Here is a 20,969-nt window from a genome sequence, read left to right as displayed (position 1 = left end):
TGGTGCTGTGACAGTGCTTTTCATTATAAAGGCAAAAGTGTTACTTTTTATTTTCACATTTTAATGATTAAATTGAAGCTTCGAAGATTAGACATTTTTTCTTTCACACTAGTTTCTTCAAGTTCCAGTTTTTGTTTGGGATAGCATGTTCTACCAAGCTTTAATTGGATAGTGTATCCATATTTGACAATAAAATGTTACACTAAAGACCAAGACTGAAAATTTGAACATGTGGTAAGACCCTCCAAACCCTTAAGAATCTCTTGTCTAATTTGCCTCGTTATCTTAGTCTGAAAGCACATTGTCTACGCTGACACGCTTGAGCAATACAGTGGCCAGTTACGTCACTTTCAGTTTTCATCATAGTTGTCACTTTTTCTGCTGAGCTCAGGGTTTCCTGAAGTATGGCAATGCATGACGTTGTGGTTTATTAAAAAAAGAAAGATAACTCTTTTCACATCCGGAGATGTTATTCACTTTCATGTTAAGTAATTTCTAGATTCCGTTTTTTTTTAAATTACAGAGAAGTTTCTAAAAATACTCTGACAAGTACTGAAAGTTCAAAGCACATGACATTTCATGCTTCAAAACTATAGGCACAAAGGCCTCTGCTGCTACCAGAATGCAGCTTTGTTAATGCTGTACTGTATCCATATAGGGAAACCTATCAATGAAAACCAATTATGCTTATTTTCCGTTGTGGGCACATTGCCAAGGTCACATGAGGCAAGAGCTTTCCCTGGTTGTAGAATAGCACACATAAAACAACGAGAACTCATAAAACACTCAAGAAAAAAAGTACATTGAATTGACTTAATGACACCAAGACAAAGCCTGAATTATGTATTTTCCCCTTTAGTAAACGGCATTTAACGGTCTTGAAAATGGCAATTCAAAGACTAATGAAACTGGGCAAGGAACTCCACAAATGAGGTGCTGCACATGGGACTATCACCCATTGTGGGGAGATTGGTGATTGGAATAAGAAGATCAAAATCAATTTATGCAATATTAAGAGCTGGACAAAACTCATGCATTAAGTCTTTAAAATAAAAAATGGTGGGGCTAAACGATTTAGTGCCTTGAAAATGAGTGAGAAAACATTAAAGTTCACTTAGAATTTTATGGGAAGCCAGGGCAATTTACAGAGAAATCAGAGGAGGCCAATCAATCAACTAATCAAAATGATTCCAAAAATATTTCACATCCAAAAACTGTACAGTATAGTTATCTAAAATTGCACCCATATGGAGGGGTTTATTTTGATGCACAGTTATAGTTTAGTATTCACGTCTTTACAAACAATTTAAAAAAATGAGACTTCTAATAATAATAATAATCATAAAAACACATACAATTTTGGTTAAAAATTCTTTGTACAGAATAACTGCATTATCATGTCACCCACTGACATCACCAAACTCAGCTTGCCCTTTTGAGATGCTTTGTGGTCATTTTATCATTTTATGTTGCTTTTATGTTGGTTGGGGTGTTTTTGGGGGGGGGGGCAGGATTCTGACGCGACACTCCTTTTCATCAAGTGAGATGCATGCTAAATTAGATTTAAATCAGGAGATCAACTTGGCCAGTCCAGGACTTTCCACTTTTCTTCGCTTGGTTGCGTTGCCAGTGGTGCGTCATTGTCTTGGAGCGTCAAGAAGCAACAGCCAATGAGCCTGGAGGTATTGTCTTGTACATAGGTGGACAAAATGTTTCTGTACACTTCTGAAATCATTCTTCTACTACAATCATTAGTTACATCTTCGAGAAACACGAGTGAGCCAGTTCCAGAGGCGGCCATGCATGCCCAGGCCATGAGACTTTCACCACCCTGTTCACAGATGATGTGGTACCGTATACTTTGGATTATCTGCAGTTCGTTCCTCTCTCCACACCTTCTCCATCTTGCCATCACTTTAGTAGAGGTTTATCTGTCTCTCATCCATCCATAACGCTTGATTGCAGAACTCTACTGGCTCATCATCGTGTAATCTGACCTCTCTATTTTTGGCGCTGATGAAAGGTTTGCATCTTGCAGTGTAGCCTTTATAATTCTGCTGTCAAAAGTCTTCTGTAAACAGTAGATTGTGGAGGTTGTTGATGATTTCAGCGACGGTTTTCGAGTTTTCCTTCACAGCTCTGATAACTTTTCTATGATTAACTGCAGTTGTTGTCCTCGGCCAACTGGTTTGCTGCTGATTGCTAGGAATAGCAGTGGATTGCTTCTTTTTCAGGATATTCTAAACTGTTGATTTTGTTATGCCCAGTTTTTGTGCTATGGTTCTGACTGAATTCATCCTGTCTTTCAGGATTCAAAAGTGCTTGCTTTTCTCTCAAAGTTCTCTAACCTTTGTGCTGGTTTAGGCCTACTGACTCTAAAGGCAGACACTAAAGGGAAGGGCAAAGGCTAAATCCGACACTAAACATTCGCAGCTCTTTTGTGTGAGCAACAGGAAACAACTGACCAACAAGAAAAACCTGGCAGCCAATTGTTCCAACACTTATGCTCACCTGATACGGGGGGATTGAACACAAAAGGCGCTATTATTATACAACAGTACAACAATCACAGAACTGCCCAGAAATAGGAGATATTCTGTACTTGTCTCTCATTCAACTTTTTATCCCACATCCAAACTGCCTGAGCATACAGCAAAAATAGCCATTTTGACACTGTCCCCACACTGCAGGAAGGCTCAGACCTGAAGAAGGCTCCACAGACAAGACGTGTTTTCTTTCTTCTCCTTTCAGCACGGAATAAACCTATTGTTCCTTACCAGCCTAGGCATGCTGACGCGCTTATCCACCTGAACTATATATTTTGTTACCATTTGTACAATACAGAAATAATCATTTTCAAGGGTATTGAAATATGAGTCTACTTTTAAATACTTGGTTACTGCAAGTTATTCCTAATCTTACATTCAAATACAAATTTTCTTATTAAAATTAAACTCCTATAGACAATTATTTTCTTTATCGCGTCATGAATTGCAATTTTGCCTTGAGAAGACACACTCAGGCTGGCCCTTGTCAGGCTGCTTGACTGACATCACTCAAAATGCTGCACGGACAGCAACGCGTGCACTGAAAATCTTATAGCTATTCTGAGGGTGTTCTCTCCATCATTCAAACACCACTCGATTCCTATGCACTTCCAGATGAAAATCCCTTACACTAGACACATGCTAACTGAAATCAAATGACAGCAGCTAAATTAAACACAACAGTTCCCCATGTATCATAATGCCAGTCAAATCATGAACACTGTCAATTGAACATCTGTCCAGCTGTGTGTCCATGAGCTTGATTTCAGTTTGTCAGCGTCTAAGAAGCAGAAGACAACTGACAAAGCGGACTTTTCGGGGTCACAGTGAGTGCAGGCTGAGAACGAGTTAGGTGCTTGAGTTGCAACCGACACCAGAGTATGCAGTACAATAATCATCTGTGTGCTCATGGGAGCTTTCTTTATTTGGGACAATGTTTTACATTTCGGGAGTCTTCCTACAGTTCATTTTGCTTTCCTCCACTTGTGAGCAATTCCACAGACAACCCAGCTGATCTGCCAGATTCATGAATACTGTCCCACATTCCCATTCTAAATTAAACTTATCGCTCAATGCTTTTCCTTCATGACCTAGTCTCCATGATTATATTTCCCAAGAGCTTAGAAACATGTGGGGAAAAGAAGATCATTCCAAATTCATTTTTTCCATGCAACAGTCTGAAATCAGTTTCAACATTTCTTGAAAATGTGCCCACATTTTTACACCATGAAATCCACCACTAACAGTAGGCCTACAGAATTGTGATTTATAACTCACTCTAAACCTTGAGAACAGAATTTAACAATACTGGAAGAGTAACAGACATGTCTGTAACATGTTTGTAAGGGATTTCTCTAATATACCTTCAGTTAAAGAAGTACAGCTGGAAAATTAGTTATTTTACCCTGCTTTGCATGCGCTGTCAATTTCTCATGTAAGTAACATCATACTACAATCTATTACACATGAAGACAGTTCTGAGTCCAAACCAAAGTTTATTTTTCTGGTGTAATTGCAGATACTGTATCTCTAGGTTACTATGGAATTTTTAAAACTGTCTTGCGAGCACAATACAGCACCTTTGTAAGCAACTTCAAAACCTGAGTTGTCTCATCTTCTGGGAGTAAAGGAACCATTAAATAAAGAGAGGATGGCACTGCAAAAATCGAGTTCACAGAAAAAACAGAAACAAAATAACTCTGTTTTAAAAATTACATGCTTAAGATTTTAGTCTGAAAATTAGGACTGTACAGTTAAATTTCAAGCTCTGTTATGGCAAAAATTGATTGAATCTGAAGCATTTACAAAATCTGGGATTAGTGAGTTACCAAAGTTAAACTTTCTTATGACAAAATAGACAGCTATAAGGGACTGAGAAATTGTAACAAATACACAGAGTTGAATGTATACCTTGAATTTCAAGAACTTGTCTACAGTCTTTAAGAAGGGGTGAGTGAAACAAGTGAAGGGATTAAGATAACCAAGGGATTACAAAGATTGCAGTGGTAAACTTGCTTCATAACTGAACCCTCCAACAAAGGTTCTGCAAACAAATATTGAAGACTTCAGAAATTAAAAAAATGGAAACTTAAGGCGGAAAATTTAAGAAACATGTCTTTATTCAATAATTTCTGCAAGAAAACAGTCACAAAGAAATTGGGGTGTACTTAAACGTAACTGCACGATTTGTTCATTCTTGAAAAAGGATTTAATATGCTTATTCAAAAAACTTGAAAGGCACTGGAAAAGCAAACCCCAAAAGATTTTACTCAATAATGAATCAAAAGCAAAAAATGACAAGTACATTGTGAAAGCTTTTTCACTGGCATCCACGAAGATCAGGCTGAACAAGATCCTTGGATCTATGAGCAATTTACAACCAAATGCATATGATGCCCAATGGTGAGGTAGACAAATACATTTTCTTCAAGGAATGTAATGGCAAGGTTGGCTAGTTCTGCTCCAAAATTGATAATTGTGGGATTATATCATACTGTAAACATCCACAAAACACTTTCAATGACGTGAGAGAAGCATACAATTCAATACACTGTACACCCCATTGCTCAAATTAATCAAAAGGCTAGAACTGCAACCCTAGGCAGAGATCAACAAGGCCACCAAGTTCACACCACAGTATAGTATCAAGCTGTATAGTTGAAAACTGCCTGAGGTACAGTGACTGGCTGCTGTACTTCTGGGATGAATTCTTCAAAACCTAATAAGACATCAGATGGTAAACGAATCTGACACCTATCAACCTAAAGTACTTATCTGTAAAACTGTACTGATAGCAACAAAGGTGAAGACTAGCAGTCGGGCAAAGTACCATGTACTACAGCTGAAATTGCTCTTTCATTATGAAACACTACTCGGATGCTATCTGTCTGCATTACGCACACCTGCAGCAAATGGTTTGTTTCACCCAGCAATCACACATTTGAAAAGATGTGGCAAAAACAGCAGTCTTTCACAGCATCACAATCGCACTAATCTCACCTCAGGCAAAGAGCTGGAGCACAGAACTACACTGCGGTGGCATAAACAGTTTAAGCTGTTATGTAATGGAAGCGGTCTATAAATGCTTGCATGCTGTCTGCTTAATACAAGCTAGAGTCTGCCCGAACTCCAGCCAACCTTAAAAAAACAAAAGAGTTTCGATTTTTCTCCTGGATGTAAAAATTAAAGCCTTTTACAGCATAGAAACTATTGTTTTTATTCTCTTTCTTTTTGAATGCTCAAAACAAAAACATAAGCAAACTTGATTCCCTCATGTATTTCCCTCTGGTTTCCCCATAGTGCTTTCTCTTTCATTTAGCTTGTACCTGGCCTCCAAAAGCCTGTGCTGAATAATACATTGCATTTTGATCTGATGTACATACAATAAGTATCCAACGTCAATTCCAAGATTTCTTCTGACAGCGTACCCTGTAGCGGTATCTGCCATGATACACGTGAAAGAGTGGTACTGCGAGTATTAAAACGCCGGATTACAGGATGAGGATCCCTCTGCTGAACAGTTTCTGTGCATTACACCTAAATCAATCCTGTGGAATCTTCTTGTCCTAACACCAGCATGTTTTGATGGCTAGAGGGTGGTCTCTTTCCATCAGTTAGTGTAGCCTTAGCACACCTTAACTAGGCAAAAAATACAATAAAGAGACACTAGTGTATCTTCTGACAGTCGTTCATATTCTGTTATCTGCATGCTTTACATACTTAATTTCTAAGGCTGAGCACTGTTCAAAGGCTTAAAAAAAAGCTAGATGAAAACAGCATTCCCCAAATCTGGAGTAGATCCAGGTTATACAGATGGTCAAAACAGTACACCTTACCAGACTAATATCATATAAACTGGTTTTCTTGCCAAAGGCTGAGAAAAAGACAACATTTGCAGTCCTGGTAGATACTTTGTACATTTACGCTGTAGTATAAGAGACAGGGGAACCCCAAGGCTAATTAACTTCGTCATTATTTTTTCTCCCTTAGGAAGAACTCCCTGGTTTGCTGTGGTGCTGAATTCAACGGGGTACAGTGACTAGAGTCAAGGCTAATCAGCACAGCAAAGTTTAATTACTAATTAATGATGCATCCCCGCAGTGTAGCTGCCCTGCCAGGGTTGTTTTCATGCTGCCATTTGCACTGTCTACGACACACACAGTTTACCAGTGAGAAACACCCAAAGGTTTGGAAATCCACACCACAGCGAGCTGTAAGAACCATGCCACTGCTTCCAAAGTCACGGTATGGCAAAGGAAAGAAAAGTATGTTTATGGCCTGTGCATGCGAACATAAAAAGTATGCCACTCGCAGCCCTGGGAACAACGAAATCCCAGAGAATTGAATGAGAAACTATTGCAAACAGCCCGAAGCTATCAAAACTGCTCACATGCAGCTTATATAAGCATATAGGCTACATTTTAAAAACTATTTTATTTCTTGATCTTTTTTAATCTTGATTGGCGTGCACTCCAACATAATTCTTGCTACATTTCAATATTTTGCTTTTGTCATAACGTAAACATGCCCTGCTGGAACAAAAAAAGCGACTGCAGTCCTCAGGTGAAATACTAAATCACCCACTACTGTACAATCCATAAGTGTTAAATGAAATGCTGCCCTCTGAGGAGCACAGCGCACAGCTTTGAAAACCAGTTAATCAATGTCTGAAAACAAATTCAGTTCTTTCTAGCTAGATACAATTTCAATGTGATTTGCAATTTTTTTTCTCTAATTGTACAGAAAAAGTATGCAAATGCATGCTTAAACTTTCCAAACATTAATACCACCATTCCATAGGAATTCAATCTGTTCATAAAAGAGAACCCAAAATGTTCATGCACGATGATATCTGTACATCTGGAGATGTACGTCAATACAGTCTTACCCCTTTTACTGTCCTTAAACTGACCAGTACATGACATGATAATGCTAAGCAAAACATTATCAAATAACACTGTTAGTACAATGATCAACATAATTCTATTCAATCGAAATACGGTAAAGCACCTTCAGATTGTACTATGAGTTATATAAACTCATAGGAGTTACATAAAATAATGCTTTTATGATTATTAATAAAGCGTGATATTAGTATTAGTACGGAAGCTTTCCTAATTTGTCTTACAGTATATTTAGTTCTGCTAAGTACTGAAAATTGTTTTGCAATCTAATTTTTTTTATCCCGTTAAAATACTGTATCATGTTCTTCGTCAAGAAAAGTGATCTTCTATACTGTCCACTAGATCAGGGGTCCCCAACCCCTCCCTGGGGATCACTGTCCCTGCTGGTTTGCATTCTAGCTGAGCTCTTAAACATTTAAGCATGCAAGCAGATGGATCTGAGGCGTGAGCTGGCACTGGTGATTTGTCCGTTTCAAGTGTATTGTCTCCAGATAATTATATCATACAGAACGACACGCATTTTCTCCTCAACGTGCTTTTAAGTGAATGTTACCTTAATTCTGACTAATAAGCAAGATTATATTTTTAACACGAACAGGAGTGACAATGTCTTAATCATTCCCACAATGTTTCAATTTTTTCTTTTCTCCAGCAGTCCAGTTGATCCAGTTGATTTCAGCGAACACACCTGGACAGGACCAAAATCAATCAACACCTTAGGGAGAAGACTAGAAACCACTGCACTAGATCTAATTCTAATTCTGCTGCATTGTTCGAAATGTAATTTTCCTTACAACATTGTGCAATTTACTTTCTCATTCCCTGCTTCACGCTTGTTCTTGTAGCCTGTATGCACAAATTTCAGACACAGATACTTCATTCTATGTGAACACCTCATTAGCTCAGATCGATCAATGTGTCTGGCACACAACAACAGCTGCAGCAAGACTGTCTGGGTAATGGGGACATGCATTACAAAATCCCAATGCTTAAACTTTAGGTAATAGATTTTCAGAATCTATGTTGGCCCAAAAATAAAATGATTCTACAAAAACCTATTTCCTTTACTGGAAGCATCACAGGGTACTTCAGAAAAGGCTTATATGAGACGAATGACAGAAGTATTATAACAAGGTAACGCATAGTTGCCTGCATGATACCCTGCTCTTTGCTGGACTGGTGCAGTGCTCATCTGTTTGCCCTGCACATGGCTGCTCCAGAATGCTGCTGGTCTCCTGGGAGTCTTTTTTGAAGCTGCTGTATCGTGGCTGAAATAATTAATCAAAAATGATACAATATGTACAACGAGTACAAATTCAAATGATAGTAAAATGCAGATGACTTCACCTTTTCCTTTAATTCCTTACCATCATACTGACAACTGTTTCTGTAACATCTATTATATGGATGACTATCGTCTTTTTAAATAACTACACAATCCTTGCACTGTAACAGATTATGTGCTGTAAGAAAGCAGAAATGCTCTGTTGCTTTTGGTGGGGGAGCTGAAAATGGCCATAGCTGCATTCAGTAAATTCTGCTTTGCCATCTCAAAATCTATCACCACAGAGCTCTTTGTACATCCGATGATTAATCTGCACATTAAAATTGATACTGTTCTTGTTCACACAGAGTGCTGAATAAGTATATGCATGTCCCAAGCTCTTTGATTTCTCATAAAACATAACATTACACAGATTTAATTCATGAGTAAGCAGTGACGTGAGCCACTGCAGTTCAGGAAATTGTTACAGGGCTCTAGACTGGTTTTCAGAAATTCTAAAGTATCTCTTTCCAGAAGAAGGATTTACAAATGTGTAAATTTTAATTGGGGAAAAAAAAACAGGCAGGGATAGAGAGTGGGCCATGATATCTGGAGGAACTTTAAAGAGAAAGTTACAAATAAAAATAACTGAATCATGCATGGACTTGTGTCATGCATATATTAAGAACAGTGTAGATTTTGCTCGTGTCTTGAATTGAAATAAATAGCATTCATTAAATAAAAACATTTTATTCACTATTTTATTTACATTATCTCTACTCCCCTTCAGAGGGGAGTTATCCACATATCTAAATATATGTAAAAAAGATTTGGTGGGTTCAATGGGTTCTGAAAACTACTACTTTTGCTCTTTTTTATAAACATTGGCAGCTGTGCAGAAAAAAAGGTCATTCAAAGCAATGACATCAGAAAAGCTAAATCAAAAATATATGACCCATGGGTCCAGCCCAGCAAGCTCATTTGTTTGGCTTGTATGGCAGCTGTGGTCAGAGCTTCAGCCATGATTCAATCATAGCCTGAGCCTGAATAGTCCACACATGAAGCAGATGACTTGATGATGCTCCTGCAAACACAGTGCTGCGCTCCTTGTGTTCCTCTACCTCTATCCAATCACAGTGCCAGTGCCTGATGTTGTCACACATGTACTATAACAACGGCGTGTCTTTGAATTGGTGGGAAATGAAATGATACTGCAAGACCTGAGTTTTGGAGCTACTGCAGAGACCGCACAATCATTGATCCCACTGAAATTGCTCGTTAGTTGTTTTTGTAGAATCTCAAAAGGAAATTTCTGAATATAATAATTGACAGTAACACTGTAAATATGTTGCTGAAGAAATGAAAAATAAAGTATGATATACATGGTCCAAGAGAGGTTTCGAAGTCTTCATTTCTTTGTAGGAGTGAAAAGACAACATGTTTGATATGTAAAAATGTGACTTGTTGCCAAAGAGCAATAGCACTACTTGTAGAATTGAATATATTGCCGATGCCTAGCAAATAATGTTCTGTATTTTCATGCTTGTTCCTTCTCACACAACATCTATTTCCCTGGCAAAAACACTAAAACTCTTAATTACAAAACAAGGCAAACTGCTGCTCACTTTTCACAAGCTTTGAGTATTAGTTTTACTTGTCTCTCAGGCAGAGCCAATACTGATTATTAATCCCACAGCCAATATAACTCACATTTCTGGCATAGACACTGAATGTTTAAGCAATTTATTTATCTTCAATAAATAAGTACAACTGTTTGTGTGCTATTTGTTTAATCATATTGTGTTTATCTAGTATGATAACCTGGATGAAGATTGGACTACAATTAACGCAGGAACACAGACGATTCAAAGAGTTCACAAAATCCTTTTCAATTGTATGTAAATACATATACATTCCCCAATTTACACAGACTTAAAAATGTCTACATAATGTGATGAACTGTGGATTCTGCAGTATCTAATGATAATTGTACAGTATTCATTGCAAAAATACTGTATATGAAAAATCAGAATGTAAAATTTTAAACATTTTAAAGTATTATTCTGCAATTCTTTATTTGCAGCTACTGTAAACCAATTCAGTAAGTTTGTCTTGGTTCGTGTTAGTATTTAATACATCTTGAAGAAATACACATTAACAACTATCCACACAAACACAGGCAGAGAGAGACACATATAATCTATATATATATCTATAAGTAAAACATTGCAAATACGCATTTATTGTGAATATACTCTAATAATGTTTAAGTATAAACTTACAAAATAAATTATATTAGAAGAACAAATTTAAAAAGTACAATGCAAATTCAGGACACATTATACGTAAAAGATTCACATCCTTAGCAATGCAATAACTGTACAGTACTGGATTAGCATTTTTACTTCATATCTTTAACAGTGTACATTATGATTATGCGTTGAGACAGCTGTTTAGATTTTAAATATAGCTTTAACCTATGAAATGCAGCCTCATATGAACCGCAACCATGTAATTCAATGACAATTTCATACAGCAAGTTCTTTAACCTAACGTTAATTCCAAGCAGTCATGGCTTTAAGAAATATAGCTGGACTCTGTAAATATAAAGTTAAGAAGACTTTAAGCAGTACAAGACCAGGCCTGAAAGAAATCAAAACTCTGACATAACCAATCTCAAAATCCAATATTAGAATACAGACCCTGCACTTGGAAGCAACTGTGCTGAATCTTTTCTCATATAACCCCATTTATCAAATATTGAGCTTATACTGTAGTTCAATGATTAGAAAACAGGTTTCACACTGAGCCAAATTTGTAGCCTCAAAAAAGCATCTCTCACTTCAAATATGGGTTAACAAACCTCAGAAAACCAATTTATTGATCTGTATAACAACTAGAACATTAAATAGTTGCTTGCAACATCAGAGCAAATTCCATTATTATATCATTTGATGTAGCTCCATGAAAAGGAATTCACACTCTTCCAGATTTTCTCAATTTATGCATACTTTTGTCATTGAATGTTATCAGAACTTCACGTGGGTCTTGGTGATATAAAAAGGAAAACTGGGTGAACACACAACACCAAAGATTGGTGCTTATTTCATATATTTCACAAACAAGACTTTAAACCATTTAATAGGTCTCAGAAATTAATTATCTATGTGGCCTGTAGCAGACCGGAGGAATTTGTATGTAAAGAGAAAAGTACAAGGTATAACACTAATTAAATCCAGGCTTGTAAAGATTTGGTTAAAGATCACATTTTCCATGTATTTTTTGTATTTAAAAACTTTCTTTTTCCTCTAGGACCCTCCCATATACCACTACTGCACCTACTAACACTAAAGTTTACAAGTTACACAGTCCACAAGTGAGCTTTCAGGCTTAAGCATATTACTGTTTTTTGAAAGTAAAGAAGTCAAATTGAATGCTCTGAAACTGACAACCATACATAAAAGTAAAATAAGGACAAGTAACTAAACTAAGTACTGTAACATGCACTGCATTAACATTGACTGTTTGTGTACTAAAAGAGGACATTCCCTAATTTGGGTAAAATGGATAATGGTCAGAATTTTCCATTGGCACCACGCCTCACAGTAACACTTAGTATAGTGGTGTTGCTCCGGATGTTAAAAACTTCTACAGTTAAAAATACCTACAACAAGCATATTTCCGTTTAGTTTTTCCACATTATAAATTACAGAAAGGCGAGTTGGTGGATAAATTACGTAAAGCATATCTATCATTTCTGTTTCACAATAAGATAATAAAGTTCAGGCTAACAGAACGATTTCATAGTTACATTCCCCCTGACTTCTCACTGCATGCAGTACACGTGTACACCTTCCCCATATTTGACATATACTCCTACCAAGTTCACTGCTTTTGTAGATGAAGGATAGAGAGATATGTTAGGAATGTACATTGATCACATATCCCACAAAAACAGGAATGCCACTCTTCACATATCACAGCATGCCATAAAAAGCTCATTCTTTCCCCACAAAAGCATTGCATCACACTGTTTCATGACTAGAAAGAATTCTTTCAGCACTCTAAATATTGTCATCCACCAGCTACATTAAAATCATAAAATTACATAAAGTATACAAGAGTTAATAAAACTGTTGATCAATTTTAGGAGGTTGCAAATGACAAAATCGGGGTCATGAAAAAACCTATCAGCAGCTGAGTACATTGCAAGTCACTGTGTAATCACATGGACTCAAAACCTTCAAGCGCACACTGTCAATCTCAAAAATGAGTCTTTTCAGTGAAGTCCCCAAAACAAGGAAAGATCTGATCAGAAAGTCGTGGTGAAGTGTTTTTGAGATTTACTCTTTACAACACACTGCTCAGGAGCATACAACAAGAACTTAAATCTACTTAAATTAAGGATAGTATTTTGACACTGTAGTATTGATGTTTTTCCCAAAACTATTAAACTTTCAGGAAAGACTTAATCTTAGTTATGTCAATACTTATTTTTACAAAAATGTAAAAACATAGAAAATGTATAATTTATAATGTGACAAAATATTAAAACCATTGTAGTGTTTAGTCAAGTTTTTTGTTAACAAATGAGGCTCAGGCCCTAACATATGTCCTGAGAAAGGTTACTTCAGGTCATACCGATTCAACAGCCTTTAATGACAAAGTGCAGGCTTCTTTGAAGTTACTTTACTGTATTTCCTGACCATTATTAGCCAGGATGTTTTTAATTTAAAACGGCAAGTAGACACAATCCCACTGTTACACTGCTCACAAACAAGCAGCAAAAATGCACATCTCTGCCATCAGTTGCTGTGCTGACAAATTAATGCTGTTGCACAAGGCCACCATTAATGAGGGGGTTGATGCCAAATGTCTGCTGTGTCAGATTAGCGCAGTTTGTTCAAGAATTAAGGAGCCATGAACTGCACTCTGCAGAGAAAGAATTAAAATCAACTCCAATGTTTTTCTTTTTACTTTTGTAAGCAATTATATTGGTGACAAGCCAAAACCAATAAACATCAAGTGCTAGTTCGAATGAAAATGCCATAATGTGCAGACATACAGTACACTGGTGGAGCTGGGTTTCAATATGATGGTTAGTAACCAAGATATTTTTTAAAAAAATGAGGATTTGGGCAGTTCACTGAAAATAACCTTTGACATTCTTTGGGCCAAGCACAGCCTGTCCCAGAACAAAATGATTAGCAACCTATGCAAACTTCTGCTTAAACAGTGACCAGCAGCTGGGTCACCTGTACTCTGGGGCTGGATCAAGTGGAAGGAAGTAGTCAGCAAAACCATAAAAGAGAAAGAAAGCATGTCTGCCCATCTGGACGATGGTCTGATGGCAAAATTAATAAATGAAGGCAATTTTGCCAAGTGGAACAGCAATGGAAATGTAAATTTCTACTGGTCAACTATTTTTCTTTCTGTCCTTTAATAGCAGATCTGCAAGCTACATGTTGAAATAATTCTAAATAATAACACCTAATAATTTTAATACCTAAGAAACATAGCAAGATGTTTTATACAGTACCTATATAAAATAGGCTATTCCTGTTTTTAGGCTTTTGTGCTTTAGTGGTTTTATTTTTGTATTACTTAAAACAGCATGAAATGTACAAATCTTTTTGCACCAACGCATGGAAATCTGATTCTCGAATATTCTTCGCAGATTCACTGTAGGAATTTACTGTAGGAAACAGGTTGAAGGTAGCAGTACCATGAACAGGAAGCCATCTGTGCAGACTAAAAACACTGCACACTGACCAAAACTATGCTTTCAGGTTACAAGTGACCTGAATAATAGAAAATATAATAGAAAATAAAAACTTGAGTTTAATATTTCAGAAAGGCTTAGTATGCAGAATGATGTATGAACAGAACTCATAACGGCTTTTACCAGAAGCAGAATAATACTAATACACAATATATTATAGTGGAATACACAAATCATAGCGTAACAGTCTATAAAGTATTCACTTAAAAGGGTTCTTGGGACCAAATTGAATTACTAAAGGATACTGGATGTACGCATAATAAACAGCAATATACAGTACATATTACCTATATTAAATTGTCTACCTTATGTAACACCCTTGTACTGCACGAAGAACTTTGATTTCCATATACTGTAGAAACTGAAAAAGGAAAGTTGTTTTTTGACACCGAGTATTTTTACAGTGGTCAAATAAATTATACACTACCCGATCTACGAAAGTAAATGAAACAATACATTGATATACATCATATTACTGACTATTCCTTGTAATTTGCTTTTATTTCACCTTCAGATCACTTGCAACAATTCAACAAAGATATTAGATACCTTAACATCATTGCCTGAAGCTTCATGCTGAACAGTACTCAGTGGAAACATTGTACTTAGTTTAAACAAAAAAAAACAATCTGGATTATACAGACTGGAAACTCAGATCAAAAGATTACTGTCATAGTAAAAAGTCTCCTACCACTAGAGCTGCTATTCATATTCAACACTTGAATGTTTATCAAAACCTTTTGAGCACAACTGAACTCAGCACCGCAAAAGTTCACACTCTTCATCGACATGTATATCTCATGACTTTTAGCATTTAGGTACAATATCATACTGAGCATCAAACAGCAACACCTCACTGTGATAAATTCCATGAAGGTTTTATAGACTTACAGTACCATAAAAATGAAGTGTGAATGTACCTAGTAGTTCTAACTTACTGTATAAAATTGACCTGTTACTTCTAAAACTTGTAGGATCCTGGGAACATACTGTGAACAAACACTTGTGGAAAAAGTAAAGTTTACCGTAATGGCAGTCTTCCTTAAAGGACTTTTTTTCAAAATTTCCTAAGTGGCATGGGTACTTATTTAGACAGTCACTAATTTTCTGTCTCTGTGCTTCTGAAGAGTTAATGACCATTCATGGCAGCTATCTTAAACAACAGGGAACAAAAAAGATCACAGAAGGAATGGCCACGCACTACAGCACAGGAAACAAGACATGTAAAAGAGAACAAGGAGAAGAGACACCAATGACACAGTGGTTTCTGTGCTGTACAGTAAAGCCAGCAGTATCAAGAAAGAAAATGATCTGAAACAGCAGTGAAGGATATTGAAGGAAAAGCACATGTGCTACAACTGTAGGCAAAGTTATGCAACAGGGTCAGTTTCTAAATTCTTTATCACATGGTCAAGGACCATAAGAACAATGCACTAGTCACAGCATCTGAAAGACTAGTGCACTGCATCTTTTGCATCTCCATAAACAGGATAAAGGAGTATTAAACCAATTTTTTTGTTCAGAAAAGACTAATGAAGTATTATCACAATCTCAAATAAGAATTGTGACAAATGAGAGGAAACCAACTGGCCCATCAACAACAGTAAGAATGATCATGACAACAGTAATACAAGTTCTTTTTACATAATAAACTGACTCCTTAAAAAGAAAAATAGATCAAAAACAAGTTTAAATCAATGGTCTTATTTAAATAGGTTGTGAATATTAGCACTGTTTATGGACCAGAAATTGACATGCTTCCCTCTGGGCTACAATTTCAAAACCAGTATGGTGACAAAGGACAGTGCTGTATAGAAGACGGGATCTGGTCTATGCTACACTGGAGGAGGTGCTGTCTTTTGAATGAGTCATGAATTAAGATGAAAAATCTCAAGGCAGTTTTCAAAACAGCAGGGGGGTGTTAATCCACCATTGTCCTAGCTATTTTCCATCGTGACTTTAACAACTAGCCAACCTATCTCTTATTTCAAAAGGCAATTGCTCACCCTTCCCCACAACCTTGTGGTGAGGGTGCTGGCACACAATTGTCATGCGGCACCCAGGTGGGCACTGCACTTCAGCGGTGTGTGTTTGTGGTCCCCCCCACCCCGGGTATGCCAAGCTATATAAATACTTAAGCTTTAGGGACTGATGCTTATTCATAACTCACAGTAACAACTCTTATATGCAGGGAGACTGAGGAAGTGTACAACATCTGCTACAGACATGTGGATTAGTGTCTATTGGAGGAGAGGCACATCTCTCACTGATGTCACTGCAGGTCTGCAGGTACCCATGAAATCAAAGGCGTGTTCTCATCGAAGAAGCCCCTGACAATTAATCCCAAAGCCACCCCTAGCAGGAGCCACTTGTGTTCTTCCACTTGGGTAATCCTGTTCACAGACTGCACCTCGAACTCAATACATCTGGATCATACAGCTTGATGTCGATTCTGAGATGGCGCCTTTATCAATGGAGCATGTTTGGCATTCCAGAGTGAGTTTTCCCCTCTTTGTAAACCAATTCGTATTCACAGGAAGGCCTAAATACCAAACATGTCAAAATTATGTTATTTTTTTCCCAATCTGAATACAACTTTTTGTTCCAGAATCTACTCTCTTATAATGAGACCTCTACCTTCACAAATTCTGTATTCTTGACCTGCAACTTTCTAATTATTCACCCTTCCAAGCCTTAACTACATGGCTCTACCCTCCTTATGCATGACTCTGTTTACCGTTTCTTCCTGGCATCCCTCTGAACTACAGTATCCCTGGCAGCATTATAGAGATTGCCATGCAAAACTGCAGGCAGTCTCTTCATTTCAAAAACAGCCTACAGCTCCTTACTGGAATCTTCCTTTTCTCGGCTATGTGAGCACATTGGACTCTCTGCAAGTGTGTCAGCTCAGATTTTGCTACTTTGGCATGCTAAATATGTTTCACTGAACTTCACTTGAAAAGAATGTGCACAACTATAGGGGAAGCACATTGGCATGGCACAGATGTTGAGATGCATGGCCTACAGTCTAAGACCTTCATTCTGAACCATGTGCATGATTAGCTACCAACCTCATTTCCTCACTGTGAACCTTAAGGCACTTCAGAGGTGCCAGTTCAGTCTGAACTTGAAAGGGTGGAATAATATAAACTGATTAATCTAAACGGAAACCAGAAAATGATCATATCCGAGAACAACAATAACGTTTTTATATCACCAGCAAGACTAATAACCCTTTATGGATTCTCCATATTTCTAGACCTCCTCTCACATATCTCCAGTACAAAAAGCTCTAAGAAATCTAACCAAATGTATCTGGGAATGTCACTTTCCAATATCTTATTTTTACTCTTTCAAAAAATGTTATATCCTACAAACACTGCTTTCAAAGATAGAGAGGGACAAAAGATGTTATTAAAAATATTAAAATCATTATGATGGTAGTATTGAAATAGTAAGAAGTTTTAAAACATTGAAACAGGATTTTAAACTCTATTTGCACTGCTGTAACATACAGTGAACCTTCACTAAACAGATCCGAGGACAAATACAATCATGGTTACAGAAATGTTTATCAGAACTAAAATTGCAATAACCATTTGAGTTTGCCCAGTTGCCAAATGACTACGCTCATTACTTTTGACCTAAAATGTGAAAACTAATATCCAGTGATTGACTTGGTTCTTTTCAAATAAGGGTCTTGTAGTAGCATGATCGTTAAAACTACAACCTGACAGCTCCAGTGCTCTGGATTTGGAAATCAGCTCGGGGTGCCTGACTGAGTGGAGTCTGTATGTTCGACTCATGTTTACACGGAGAGATGATCCTATGCTCACCTACCTCTCAGAGACGTGCAGGTCAGGTTTGACTGGCTACAAGACATCTTTCTGGGAGGTTTCAAGGGGATTGCATTTTTGTGGGATGTATTCCAATACAGCAATTACAGGCTATGGGACTACAGAGAAACAGACCCAACAGGCTAAATGGACCGAATTACCTCCTCTCACTCTTGGCTTTTCCATTGTGTGTATGTGCCCAAATTCGAGCTCTTTAAAATTACTTCCAAAACTTTGTTTTTGAATGGATAAATTAGACACAGTCCTATAAATCTAGACTATTTGATAAGACCGTTGCTCTAGATTTAAAACACTGAAAATAATAAACTTCCTCCAAAGTAAATCCTATGCAGTGGTGGTCTCACTTCCAGGCCACAATATTACATGGTACCTGAAATCCGGTGTTGTTTTTGAATCATTTTTCTTGCGCAAAAAGCTACCACCTATGTTATTTTTTTTTAAATCAGACCATTGAAAATAATTCTTTGATTTTTAAACGCCTGACTGATTTCCATAAGAAAAAAAAAAAACTCTAAAGATCTGCCTTCATTCTGCAAGCCCAGAAAGAAGGGAATGAATTTCATCCGTCTAAACTTCCAAACTGTAAATGACACTCTCTGTAACTGTAAAATGTTCTAAAGGAAAGACGCGTGTGCTCAGTTTCATGTAACACTGCACAAACGAATAACAATGATCAAGGGTTTAATGACAAATTATCCTAATTAATGCAAAACAGTGTGAAAAAAGCATCTTTTACTACTGCGATACTAGAAAGGTGTACCAAAAGATACGGCATAATCAAATCCCTTCTAGAGATATGTAGGATATCTTTTGTTTTATATTAACCACATTTAACAAACACCTTTGTTGTCGCGAATCGGAAGACAAAGGGAGCGAGCACTCCTCAGATAATGACGGTCCCAGACCTTAAACACTCATTTAGACCAGTCATTTTATAACCAGTGTTAGCAGCGCTAGTTGATGTGTATTCAAAGTTGAATGTAACCGCAAAATATGAGACAGCAAATCGGAAATACAGACATAATATCACCACATAAAATCCACACCGGTCTCCGAGACCATTGAAGATCCCTACTGATTTCACAACCGTCCTGGGATTTAGGGGTCATACTGTATGTTTACATCGTTCACTTTACGTATTTGACAGACTATGAAAACAAACGTTGAAGACAATACAGTACGAAGCTTTTCCAGTTTCTTGTTATGACACTATTTTTTCCCCCAAAGACCTCCTCTAGTATGATAACGGCGTACAGCAAAGCAAAACCTATTGTCTGTCAGTCTTCATACCGGGCTGCAGAAAAGAAAAAAACAAGACTAATGAATGCGGTACAGTGCTCGTTTCAAAATCGTGGCATTGGGATATTTCTCTGCAGAATCAATCCCGCTGTTTATACAGCTGGGTGTTTTTGCCGGGAGGCTGCCCTGAACTAAAAAGAAAAGACGTGGAAAAGCCTCTGTCTGTGAAGGGTGGAGCACACTGAGACCAGCAAACCCTCTCGTCTGCTGCTGCAGCACCAACTCGTTCCGTCTGCGTTAACGGCGTTTTAAACGGGACTGTAACTTTCCCCCATTATTATACCGAGATTTTCCTCCTTAAGAAAAATGCAAAGCTAAAATAATACAACCCAGTACCGGTATGTGCTGCCTGCACAGACTCGCAGCCGACTAGTGAGTCAACCCAGACAATGCGCATAATGTAGAACTGACTAGGTATACATTACAGCACTCCGTCCGTTGTAGTTTATTATCCCGGAATAGGTTTTATTCGCCAAGAAGAGTCTTGAGCAAAAAGTCACTACTGAGAGACAGACCAACATAAGAAACTGTAAAACAGGAAATCAGGCCGGCCGCGGCGTACAGGGACTCTAGTGCATTACCGATGAGACAAGATAACGTAATTTAAAAAGCGCCGGTTTTTTTCCCCGAAAACCTCAGGATTATATTTTTAAAAAAAACCGCTGGCAAACGAATAACGTGCCGGATTTTCCACTTCTGAACAGCGAACAGGCAGACGAAATCTCGTAAGGCTGGGAAACTTTGGAGTAGTACAGTTAGGGCAGAAACTAACTACATGACTGGATGAGCTGAGGCGACAGGGGAGAAAATAATCCCAAAAAGGACAAAAAAAACTCACCCATGTCAAGAGGCTCTCGCACAATTCGACCCGATCCACCGACTCCAGCGTATTCATTGTAGTTCACCGCTAATCCACAAATATACAGGGTATATAACGCGATACTTGAGTATTATTAAGAAAAATCACTAGTCGTTTAACTGAATCGCGGTATCCAGGTCAGATAAAAAAAAACAATATTCACGGGACCTTTTCACCCCCCACTCCAGATGCGGCTCTTTGTTCTAACCCCCTAAAACGTCGATAAAAAAGAGAATTAGTTATTATAGACTGAAACGGAGAGACACGAACAACCAGCCCACCGGTTTCTCTCCTCTCCCTGTCTCTCTCCTAGTCAGGCGGGGTCCTACAGCTGCCACCCAGCACCCTCTGGGCAGCCCTTGCCTGTTCCAAAGCATCACCGGGAAATAAAGCAGAAACATCTCTTAGTCCTTAACGTGCCTTTATTTTCGGTTATATAATATTTAATGTCCTATCGC

At 37.7% G+C, this 20,969-nt stretch overlaps 1 protein-coding gene across 4 annotated transcripts in view; it reads right to left on the bottom strand.

Moving 5' to 3' along the window:
* hook3 (hook microtubule-tethering protein 3) overlaps positions 1 to 20,836 on the bottom strand; it is a 64,928-nt gene extending 44,092 nt beyond the window's left edge. For all 4 annotated transcript variants that reach the window (XM_088630323.1, XM_088630324.1, XM_088630325.1 and 1 more), the window contains exon 1: positions 20,491 to 20,836. In XM_088630323.1, coding sequence (XP_088486449.1) covers positions 20,491 to 20,547 — 57 coding nt within the window. In that variant the 5' untranslated portion in view covers positions 20,548 to 20,836. The remainder of the gene's footprint in view (positions 1 to 20,490) is intronic.
* Between the last annotated feature and the right edge of the window lie 133 nt (positions 20,837 to 20,969).

Source organism: Lepisosteus platostomus, chromosome 4, assembly GCF_059453375.1.
Source record: "Lepisosteus platostomus isolate fLepPlt1 chromosome 4, fLepPlt1.hap1, whole genome shotgun sequence".
In the NCBI taxonomy this organism is placed as follows: Eukaryota; Metazoa; Chordata; class Actinopteri; order Semionotiformes; family Lepisosteidae; genus Lepisosteus; species Lepisosteus platostomus.
This window is presented reverse-complemented; position numbering and strand designations above follow the sequence as displayed.